We start from the raw sequence: 11,330 nt of genomic DNA, 5'->3' as shown, positions 1-11,330 counted from the left end.
AGACTTAAACCATCATAACTTACTAGCTGTGGCTGTTGAATGTCACTGCTGTGAAGATGTTTAGTTTAATTATACATCGCTTATGTTGTGTTCATTTGCATCTGACTGTGTAATATTGGTCATTTTTGCACCTCATTTGCATCGAATGTATAAATACACACCAATAAATGGACACGTACACGTAAGCAGGTGACCTAAAAAAAGGAACAGAAAACTCAGCTTGTCGAATAAGAGCACTTTCAACATCAGCTCCCTTTTAGTATGCAGAGGGTCACGTCAGCAACATATCATTCCGATACAGAGGCATGTAAGTTATTCATCAATTCATATTCATTTTGCTTTACAGTACTATTATGAATCCTCAATGAACAAATTTCATATTTCTTTGATAGGTCTTTCCACTTTATCAGCCATGAATAAATCTTCCAATGAGAGTTTTGACTATGAAAATGACTATGATGATGAAATCTGTGAAAAAAGCGACGTGGTCAAATTTGGATCTATTGTCATGCCGATTTTCTTCTCTATTGTCATCACACTGAGCCTGACAGGAAACATCCTCGTCCTTGTAATTCTGGCTAAATATGAAAACATTAAATCTCTAACCAACATCTTCATTCTCAACCTGGCCCTCTCTGACCTCGTCTTCACCACCGGACTCCCCTTCTGGGCCATCTATCATGTCTGGGGATGGATTTTTTCAGAGATCATCTGCAAAATTGTGACTTTTGTCTTCTTCACTGGGTTTTACAGCAGCATCCTTTTCCTGACCATCATGACCGTCTACAGGTATTTGGCTGTGGTTCACCCTCTCTCTGAGCTGAGCACTCCAAAGCTCAGCACTGGAATTTTTCTGTCTTTCCTGATGTGGCTCATCAGCACTGGAGCAGCCATGCCCTCCTTCCTCTACAGCTCGCTCATCACAATCCACCACAAGGATGAACACTCTGTTGGCTGTGAATACGGTGGACCAATGTGGAAAAGAGTTGGCACCACATCACAGATTGTTTTCTTCTTTTTTGCTTTTGTGGTGATGGGTTTCTGCTACATTCAAATACTGAGAAGAATCACAGGAGGAAGGTCTCACACAAAGAACAGAGCTGTCAAGTTAGTCTTCTGCATTGTGGCTGTGTTCTTCCTCGGTTGGGTGCCGTACAATGCGGTAACACTTTTCAGGGTTTTGAGTGACAATATGATTGCACCGTTTGATGGCTGTGAAGTGAGCACCCAGCTTGACTATGCTTTTTTTGTGTGCCGGCTCATTGCTTTCTCTCACTGCTGCTTAAACCCTGTCTTTTACGCATTTGTTGGCGTGAAGTTTAGGAGACATTTAAAGTCAATGCTGCATCAAATGTTCAGGCGGCAAAATCCAGCCGAAGAAAAGCAGGTCAGAATGAATAACTTTGTCTCACAAGGATCAATGTACTAGAAATTAGGTTAATATTGCCACATTACAAATTACAAAGAAGGCGACTGTCCCTTTGGTAAAATTCTGTTCTGTGTTCCTGTTTTATATTTAACACTTTGCTTATATTCGCCAGTTTGTGCAAGCTGCACTCAGTTTTCAAGTCTTACTTTTGCTGTTTATCATTGCGCGTGTTCGTGTCTAACTTTTATAAGTAAATATCATTGATGTGAAGAAAATGCTTTGAATTTTTCATACATTTATTTGATGGTATCAGTGGACAAAAAGCTACTGTAAGAATGCAACAGTGCCAAATGAGATGTTTGATTATATATTTTTTCTTACTGCTTTAATTATCATATTTATACAAAAAGCATATTTGATGGGTGACAAATTAATGGGAAAACCTGAAGGTCACAGTGAACGCGGAAGCTTTTGCACGTACGTAGATCTAATAACATCCAAAGTAATTCTGTGGTATTTGTAAAAAAATGCTGCTTTGAGCCAGCAGAACAGAAACCAAACCAAATGTGAAAACATAAAGGCTTGAAATAATCATTAAGGTATACAATGATTTACATACAACACACTGTACGTATATATGTGAACTGTGCACAGTAAACTTATTTCAAACCCACAGCAACTATTGCACACCTCATTTTCATTTGTTGCTCATCTGCTGTATTGTTGCTCATATGGATTTGTTAACAAGCCATTTGTTAAATATTTGGATTGATCAGTAATATGTTTATCTATCTTTTAATGAGTTACATGCACATTATTGGTTGCGAGATGGAATTCTGCAAATAATCATTTGATTTAACTTAGCAATGCATACATGTTTCTGGGAGGGTTGGGGGGGTGGATAAGAGGAGGTTTTAATTCACAAGATTTCCTCTTATTACCGTCTATCAATATCTATCCGTCTGTTGAACGGAAATTTGTGTTTTCAAATTCTTGCACAAATTTGATTCTATTCAAAATAAAAAATAAAAAACTCTTACTTTCATATGTCATCCATTTCGTTGTGTACAATTTGTTTGATTAAACATTTTTTATTGAGGAAGGTTTACAGTGTCTCAATAAAATTGCATTATTTTTGTACTTCTCCAAATAAAAGTAAAACTCACACAACAGAGTCACATATTTAGCAGGCACGGTGACAATGTGCTTATTTATATGTGATATTCTTTTTCTTATGAGCACTACACCAACTATAGCATAACAGCACAGGATTTGGACTTTCAGGAGAATATGGGGAATATGACCCTAAACCCTCTGACGTAACTGATAGTGATAACGTATAATACGACACTATCAAGGAACACTTATGCAGGCTGAGAGCATGTGGGTGGGTTCAACTATTCTTTCAGACTTCCTTAATCAGTAAGCTGCTACACTTTTCTCTAGCACACCTTGCATGACTAACTATCCCGGAAGGAGGATTTATTTTTTCCTAGACTTCTTTTTTTGTTTGTTTCTTCTATTTCTAATAAATAAGGGAGCAACTTTTCAGTGTCTCACCGAAAGTCCTACGTTTTATTGAGGTTGAGAGTCTTATCAAGGTAAGAGTTACCTACTTACTCAAATTAAACACTTCTTATTTCAACATTATGTGCATGTGCCAAGTAGCAAATGAAATGGTTTAAAATCTGAGTTAGAACTAGAATAAATACTAAGAAGGATAAATGAAAGATTAAAATTAGGGCTGTCAAACGATTCATTTTTCAATCGCGATTAATCACATTTTTTCCATAGTTACCTCACGATTAATCTCTATATTGAAAATATAGAGTTAGAATCAAATAAACACAAAGAAAAATGGTCTTTTAATAAAAAAAAGTGCATTGTAGACCCACTTGACATTGATTGTTTCAAAAACACAGCACATAAAATGTCACAAAAATGTGGTCTTAAAACGGAAGAGGTAGTAGACAACAAACGTGATTTTTACAGTGATGTGAGTAAACAGTTTGTGAATTGTGGATCTGTGGTCGTTCTGCATAACGAAGATTCTACATTTTACAGATGTGGTTGTGGGTTTTGATTGGCCTTAACATCATCTCAAAGCTGCATGGGTATCCTCAAGGTAACATTTCTCAGTCATGTGAATCAATGTTACCACTACATAGATCTTTCACTCCTCAAACATCGGAATCCCCTTATATGGTTACTTATCAACATGGTAGCACCCCTGGAGACCCTATCACAGGTATACAGACTGTGTGTGTGTGTGTATTGGGAGGGCTGTTATTACAATTTTTTTCTACACAAATCTGTTGTTTTGTTGTTTGCAAGGCACTTGCTATTTCTTTCATTTTCCATCCCCATATCTTGACTCTGATGAAAATGTATTTTTTCAGTTTCTCTCGAGAGCAAGGGATCAGGTTTTTTCAGGGGATTCATGTTGCAGGCTCGTGAGCTCAGTTTGGGTGGCGAGGGCCCTGCAGTTGGACAATTTTTCCTACTTGACTCGAGTTCATCTCAACTCCTGAAATGTGGTGATTTAATGGTAAGAAATCATGCCACGCAACAAACTGACAGTTCCAGCATTCATCTTTAGAATTTCCATTTTAGTACCGTAGATTAACTTCAATGGAAAATGCTCTCTTGACTTTTATCATTCTTCTCAGGATTCGGCTGTTAGTCATACAAACAATTTTGCAAAAACTTCATTACGTGTTAACTGGATTGGACCGGACGACGTCCTCTTCAGGTTGCTTTTACACATTTGCTCAACTCCCAAAGTCAAGAACAAATCTGAGCTATTTCAGATCTATTTGAAATTGTAATGCACTCTGCATTGCAGCGTCAATAATTCACACCAATATCAGTTGCTGTCCTATACTGTATGTTGCAGGGCCACATTTGTTCTGAGTGTATCAATGTTCTGGGAACGTGTAAATGTCACTGTAGCCCGATCCACAACCACTCCAACACCAAGTACTGCAATGCCGACTTCTACAGCAAGTGCTGCAATGCCGACTTCTGTGCCAACTACAAAAAAGCCAGATAACATAACAGACCCCAAAGTGGTGAATTTGCCCATCTTCACATCCTAAAGAAAATTAACCATAAACTTCAGTGTTTTTATCTAAAGAAATTCCTCAGTGTTTTCTTTGACTTTCCTTCAGCTAGCAGCCATTACTCTGATGTGTTTGGACAGTGTTTTGGTGGAGGTGAAAAAGGTATGTAGGGTATGGAACTGCATGTGTACATACAGTACGTCAACCATGCTGTGCAATCCTTTAAGATTATCTTCTTGTTTTCTGTAGGAAACATTCAATATAGTCTCGTTCGCCAGCACACCCAACTTCCATTATATAAAAAAGGTAAGACCTGAGTTGGGGGTATTTTTTAGTTAGCATTAACTGTCTCTAGCAAGATTTTTTTCTTTCTTGCTTGCTTCCTTTCCCCTGAATTCCTTGTGTATTGGTGGTTTGTGTGAATCTGGCGGTACGCCCTGCCACTAACAAGTGTGCAAGTTATATGCACTTGCATTATATATTTTACCTGCAGTTGCAATATTTAACGATGTACTCGTATGTTTGTATGATGTAAAACTTCAAATTAACTCTAATTGTTCAGGCATTAGACAATAATTTGGAATGTCTTTCGTTTCTTGTGTAGGTTGTGATGATTATTTGCAGCTCATCTGGTATATTATTTGATATAGCATCCTTGGTCTTGCTTCGTTTGTCCCATTCTTACCAAGTGAGTAATAGATAACAGTGTAAAACGTTTCCTCATATATGCCAGAAAATGTATAAATTGTCCAGAGATCACATGTGTGTTTAAATATGTGTTTGTGTTCAGGTTTCCCTTGTTGCTCTTGTCAGTGTGGTGATAGTGATTACTTCCATAGAGCTGGTAATTGCATTGCTGCCAATAGGACCCAGCCATGAACTGTAGGTGAATTCTACTCCCTATGCCTAAATGTTTTTCTTGACTTTCACGGAAGCTCAATGGTTTGTGTTCTTCTTCTGCTCTGCAGAGAAAGAAAGGAGATCTGTGAAACAGCTCTCAGAGTGTGTTTTGCTATCCACCACATTTTCACAAGTAAGTGATTTTTTTCTGTTTGAATAATACTAGCGTGCCGATGTCTCTCTGTGAAAACGATATATTGCTCAAGGTGTTCACAGCAACAGTTTGACTCTTTTGGGGAATTTACAAAAAGCCTTTACAGCAAATAGATGACAAGATTGATAACACACACATTGTTTAGTAAATCAGTCACTTCAGGACCATTTAGTGTTAATTCAAACAATTTTGGTTACCCAATGTCAATGTTGATGTACTGTGCAGCAACACATGCAGCACAGAAATTGCTTTCATGGAAGCAAAATACATCCTGTGCCCTCATCATAAGTTCCATTTACTGTGGATACTGGGCTGGATACATTTCCTCACTACTTTAAAAACTGTTGCATTTGTCATCACTTTAAATACATATTCGGACATGCCACTTGACTTAAGAATAGTTCAAATCCCCATGGAACTGATAGCTGAGTGCTTTCTGAGTGTCTTGTGAAATAGAAGCTGGGGGACAGTCTGTCCAATCAGACACCATCCAACATTTTACATAAGCTCCGTTGAAATTCTAAATTTTATTTAAGAATTTTGATGGATGTAAATTGATGTGTTTGATTGATTATCAGCATTTAGATTTCCCCCCCCCCCCAGGAAACTATATTATTTGCTGCAGTCCAACAGTGTGATGTACTCTGCTGCAGTCTGTGACATCAGCAAGATTAATGAGGCCAAATGACCAGAAAGCAACGTAGCCCATGTTCAGGACAGCTACCAAAAATGTATCATTTTTATGTTCTCATTTTGAATTTCTAGAAGATGGAAATAGAGAGGAGATGTGTCATTCTTCACTTTGCCTTTTGTGAGATTATCAGACAATCTTTACCTGCTTGGATATTCACAGAAACAAATTGCTGCTCTGCTCTGTGCACCTGTATATCGTGCATCTCCCAAAATAACTATTGCTCTCCAACAAAACTACATTACATCTCTTTCCTTCTCCTCATATCATTGCCATTGCCCTTTGTATTGCTCTGATTTTGTTTCCATATTTCCACACACAGTTGCTGTCATCTTCACTGGAGTTATCTACTTGAAAAATGACCAGGGAGAGGATACGCGAAGTTCCTGGCTTGTGAGTGTAATGATCGCTTACACAGTGTGGATCGTCCTCGCTGAAGTATGGGATTTTTTGCTCTGCGTTAACAGAAAAATAATACTGAAGAGAGATAAAACAGGTGACTGACGTGTGACATATTTCAGAAATTCTCATGACTGGCCAAAAAAAAATAATGGTCGTTTTTTTTAACGTTACAGAGAGCTCAAAACATCGTCAGAGACGTGACCCACAAAGCAGAAAGGTGAGACACTGTTCACGTTATAAGTATTGCAGTGACAGCTATCTGGGCCATGACCCATTGTGCATCACAGCAATAATGTGATTTCAATGTCTGTGTTTCTCTTTTTCTTTTTTTTTACCGCTTCGCCTCTGCATTTCCAAGTGTGTCGGTGCAGTCAAAGTGATTGTTCTCGTTGTCTCGGTGATCCTCGTGGCTGGAACTGCATCGTTTGCCGCGGCCGTCATTTTTGGATTGTATCAACATCAGGAAAATTAGGTGTGTGCAGTTAGATGTCGGAAAAAATTAGCAGGGACCGGAGTGTATATCTACAGAGTTTCCTTTTGTGAAGGTGTTCATGAAATGTTTATTTGACAGCGTCTCCCTGGAGTCCCCATCACACTGGCTCTCTCCCTCTCCCCTTCCAGACCTACAAGCTACATTACGTAGCATCTTCAGACCTCTATTTCTATACATATCTAGATTCTGTAAATATATCTATATTGTCTGCACCAACTACACTAAGTCAAATTCCTTGTAAGTGCAAAGCCTACTTGGCAACAAACTCGATTCCGATATGAACAACAAACTTTACAAGAGTATGCCAAATGCGGATCCTTAATTACAGGCTGGAATTTCCTCTTGCAGTCAAGTATAAAGTCAGAATGCAGAGTTCAGTAGAAATCCTTTCACGAATGATTAAGCTTGATGTAATGTTGTTTCTTACTGTAAAACTGACAATGACAAAGCAGCTTTAGTTTCTAAGATCTACGTGATATTTTTCACTTAGGTTAACAAGTGTTTGGTATTGGCTCAATAAAAAAACTGACTTGTCAACTCTTGTTCCCATTCACTAGAACCCATAAAGTAGGAGTGTATCTAGTCAATGATTAATCTTTCGCTTTGTTGTAAAGTTCTCAAACTTCCTGCTTTGACAGTTGAAACCTTAACCTTTTCTCGAGAAAAGAAATACCCTTCGCTCCGTTGCACCGGGGGAAGATATTTATGTTCTCGTCAACGTAAATCATTAACAGACAACCAACTCTCCTGGGTATCAAAATAGTCTTTATTCAAAATATTCAGTGTTTATATGAGCAAGACACACTCGCGCTAAAGAAAAACAAACAATCTGAGTGCCAACGGGAATGCGTGATAACAGTTGAAATAACATCATGTTAATTATTCATTGAGGACTCAGACAAATCAAAAAGCAAGAAACCTCGTTTGGCTTCTGATATTGTTACGGAAAAGTACAAGACGATTCGTGGATGTTTTGGTTAGTTACCAAACACAGTCTTACCTTCGCAGGTTTAAGGCACATTTCGTGTCGGATTCATTCAGTCAAAATGTCAAATTTCCCAAATTTTGATGACTTCACGTGAACCTGCGGGTCTTCAAGCTCACATTGTCAGTATATTTAAGTGGTTTCTTGACAAGTGCAAATATCAAACCTTTTTATATCCAATATATATAGATATTACAAAATATTCCAATCTAAGAAACGCGTCACAAAATATACATCCTCGGATAAGATTAAAAGAGACAAAGAGAATAAAATACTGATGTCAATAAAAGCCAGTGCTCTGGAGAAGATGAATGCGTAAAGAAAAATCAGACATTTTCCTCTGATCAGTGGAAAACTCATTAAAACGTCCATGTCGGAACTAATTGAAATGATTTCCATGGGCCCAAAGGTTGACTCGGAGAATTGTTACAGAAGAGGAAATATGAACCTAAAACAAACACATGTGTTAATATGAAATATGGACTCTGTGTAATCCATGCGTGTGGAAAAGATGTTATACAAGAGTTGTTGATGCAGAAGAAGAAGAAAATACCTCAAAAGTATACGTTGTAGACTTTATGCTACATCTGCCTGAGAAAAAAACATTTCACGTCAAAATTTCTTCCAGGTAAAATGACGACGGATCGCTACTGTTACACCTATATGCCAAAACGATTCATTTTCACATATAAAACCAGCTGTACATTTTCTATGCTCCAAAACTGACATACACACTATTATACATCATATTTGATTAGATTCTCGTGTCTAACAGAGATCATTTGAACATTTTGAAAGAAAGTCTGCATGTGAAACATCACACAACACTAATTATACTTCCTTGTTACTCCTGTTACATCGCTCCTTGCACAGCACTAGGATCCGGCTTGTTTTATGGACATCCGCCGCGCTCTACCTCCACCTCTGACACCACAGGCAGAATAAGATGGGAGATGCGACTCCACAGTCCACTAAACTTGTCCATATCCATTTTATCATAGGCAGCTTGGCTTGTGGATTCCACTAGCTTTTTCCCAACGTATTCTTGTACCATCTCCTCCACCTCCTTCAAGCTCAGCTCACCCCTGATTTCATCATCAGGCAGCAGCACAGTAAACAACAAGAACACCTTCCTGTATGCGGCGTTCTCATGGTCACAGTAGCGGTAAAATATCAGGGTGGAACCAGGAGGCAGCTCTTCGAAGCGATGAATGACCGCTACAGGTTTATCTCCTTCAAAAGCTGCTTGCAGCTGGTTGTCAATGTCTAGCTTTACCTCATCGCTGTCCTGGCTAGCTTTACTTGCTCCATCCATGTGGAGGACAGAGGCGTTGCGGGCAGACGAGTATGAGGAGGCCAGGCTCTGAGCCAGGCAGTACAGCGTCCTCTCAGCCTTGCGCCCTGCAGTGAAGATCAGACTGACTGGCTCAGTGGGCTGGGCTGTTTGCAGGTGCTTCTCCAGGTGGATCTTGCTCCTCTTCCACAAGTCAGGCCGCTGACTGGGGAACTGAGTCTCAAGAAGTGACAACAGGTCAGCAAACTTTGCTGGCATCTCTTCCCTGGATGGATGCCCTCCACCATCTGCTGTCCTTTGTAGTGCAGGGATGATATTGTATGCAACCAAAGTGGCAGAGCTGAGCAGCACCAGGAAAACCAAACGCCATATATACCACATAAATCCTACAAGAGGAAAAAGAACACAATCAAATGTAGGGCAGCAAATAATTTAGAACTTTGGGTGTAATGATAATGCGATTAAAATATATACAGCTTACCTCTGCAGGGATTTCGGGAGCTTCCTTTGGTAACAGCAGATTTTTTTGTCTCTTCAAAAAGGGAAACATTTCAAATCACATTTAAGAATAAGTCGACCACATGAGGTATGCAAAGGTCTGCAATTTTCTGCCGAGGCTGCAGTACCTTGTTTTTTTAGATGAATGGTTGCTTTTTTTGAAGGAATGTTGTTTAGACGCTGTCGTGTTGTGTAGGTTTTCTCCGAAGCTGGATAAGCGCTTGGGACAAAGTGGTTAACTCTGGTTTTATCTAAAAAATTAAGTTTTATTTGTTAATGTAATATTTCACCAAAGATAAACATCCATTCAACAGGCACATAATACAACTTGGTTCACTAAAATGCCTACATATAAAATATCTGCAACACATTACCTGTGCTCCTTGCTTTAGCCTCCATGGTCCTTTTGTACTCATCCATGCTGGTGATATGCACATCCCGTCTGATCTCCGGTGGTCTGACGTGGACAGCAGACTTGGTGAGGGATGCCGCTTCTTTTGTTTCTGGTTTTAATGAAAGTCAGTTTATGGGGAGATCATCCAGCCAAAATCTAACACTTTACATGTGAGATGACACATGGTGGCAATTTTTTTTTTTGGAATGTTCTCTTACCCCTTTTAGGTTTCAACCGGTCTGAATTTTCATGTACTGAAGGAATTATTTTGCAGCGTTCACCAAGCACCACACGAGGAAAGTTTGAACCTCCAACAGCATCTGTTTTACACACAGGCAACACCTTCATTAAAATAAACTGCTAAATTACCAGTGATTAGATTTATGTGACGCTAACTCATAGTAAATATAAAATGGCCATATTTCAGCTGCCAATACTTGGATCACAGCACAAAAGAATGTAAAGTTTAGTTGCAGTAAATTTGGTAACCGCCGGAAGACAAAAAATACAAAATGAAAGCACAGAAGACAGCTACTCCTGCTTTTGGTGAACATTTTATTCCGCTTTACCCATTACACATACACTCTGTAATACTCTGTATATATCAAATCATGGCATCTGCTTCTGGTGAGCTGAGCAATTACTGTAACAACTGGTGTGGCAATCAACAGAAAATTGCCACCACAGTTTAGATACTTTATCAGTCTGATATCAATCTTTTTCAATACTTACTAACTCTGGTGCCAATGGCTCAATCAATAGTGAATTATCATTAGTTGTAGTCCTGACCTTTGCTTATTTTTCGGAGCTTTATGTCGTGTGAGAAATCTTCCACAGTGTCCATTTCCAGGTCCTCTTTTTTCTCCACCTCATCTGCCACCTCCTGGACATCCATCTCATTTTTATTGACGCTGTCGCCATGTGCTCCTTCAGTGTCTTGCCGGCTCTTCTTGTTGGGAGACTCTGTTAAGAAAAACGTTGAAATAAAAAGTGACATTTGAACTGTGTAATTAAGGGTTATTTAAATTGTTGCGTCTATGACAATAATGTAAGGTGGAGCATCCCACCATCGTCATCCAAGCCATTTT

General features: G+C 38.9%; 2 protein-coding genes and 1 long non-coding RNA gene across 3 annotated transcripts in view; 2 read left to right on the top strand and 1 right to left on the bottom strand.

Annotated features, from left to right (window-relative positions):
• Positions 1-6: 6 nt before the first annotated feature.
• Positions 7-1,461, top strand: xcr1a.1 (chemokine (C motif) receptor 1a, duplicate 1). The gene is made up of 3 exons (XM_072388704.1): positions 7-50; positions 190-307; positions 393-1,461. Exons 2-3 carry the CDS (start codon positions 262-264, stop codon positions 1,427-1,429), a joined length of 1,083 nt encoding a protein of 360 aa, XP_072244805.1. The 5' UTR covers positions 7-50; positions 190-261; the 3' UTR covers positions 1,430-1,461.
• Positions 1,462-4,514: 3,053 nt separating this feature from the next.
• On the top strand, positions 4,515-5,464 carry LOC140311318 (uncharacterized). Its single transcript, XR_011916897.1, has 5 exons — positions 4,515-4,593; positions 4,681-4,737; positions 5,036-5,119; positions 5,222-5,313; positions 5,406-5,464. It is a non-coding gene; the product is annotated as an uncharacterized lncRNA (long non-coding RNA).
• Positions 5,465-7,824: 2,360 nt separating this feature from the next.
• LOC140312005 (torsin-1A-interacting protein 2-like) overlaps positions 7,825-11,330 on the bottom strand; it is a 4,766-nt gene continuing 1,260 nt past the window's right edge. Inside the window, exons 2-8 of the mRNA XM_072389643.1 lie at positions 11,310-11,330; positions 11,032-11,205; positions 10,461-10,562; positions 10,223-10,351; positions 9,977-10,099; positions 9,832-9,882; positions 7,825-9,736 (exon numbers count right to left, since the gene is read on the bottom strand). The exon at positions 11,310-11,330 is cut by the window's right edge and continues 102 nt beyond it. Coding sequence (XP_072245744.1) covers positions 8,949-9,736; positions 9,832-9,882; positions 9,977-10,099; positions 10,223-10,351; positions 10,461-10,562; positions 11,032-11,205; positions 11,310-11,330 — 1,388 coding nt within the window. The 3' untranslated portion in view covers positions 7,825-8,948. The remainder of the gene's footprint in view (positions 9,737-9,831; positions 9,883-9,976; positions 10,100-10,222; positions 10,352-10,460; positions 10,563-11,031; positions 11,206-11,309) is intronic.

The sequence above is a fragment of the Leuresthes tenuis genome, unplaced genomic scaffold (genome assembly GCF_036924035.1).
Source record: "Leuresthes tenuis unplaced genomic scaffold, fLeuTen1.0.hap1 SCAF_7, whole genome shotgun sequence".
Lineage (NCBI taxonomy): Eukaryota > Metazoa > Chordata > Actinopteri > Atheriniformes > Atherinopsidae > Leuresthes > Leuresthes tenuis.
The sequence above is the reverse complement of the archived record's forward strand: the minus strand, read 5'-3'. Positions and strand labels throughout refer to the sequence as shown.

Coding starts and splice junctions, on each gene's coding strand:
- xcr1a.1 (XM_072388704.1), top strand. CDS start 262: ATGCAGAGGGTCACGTCAGCAACATATCATTCCGATACAGAGGCAT. Junction 308..392: donor TCATTCCGATACAGAGGCAT/GTAAGTTATTCA, acceptor TTTCTTTGATAG/GTCTTTCCACTTTATCAGCC.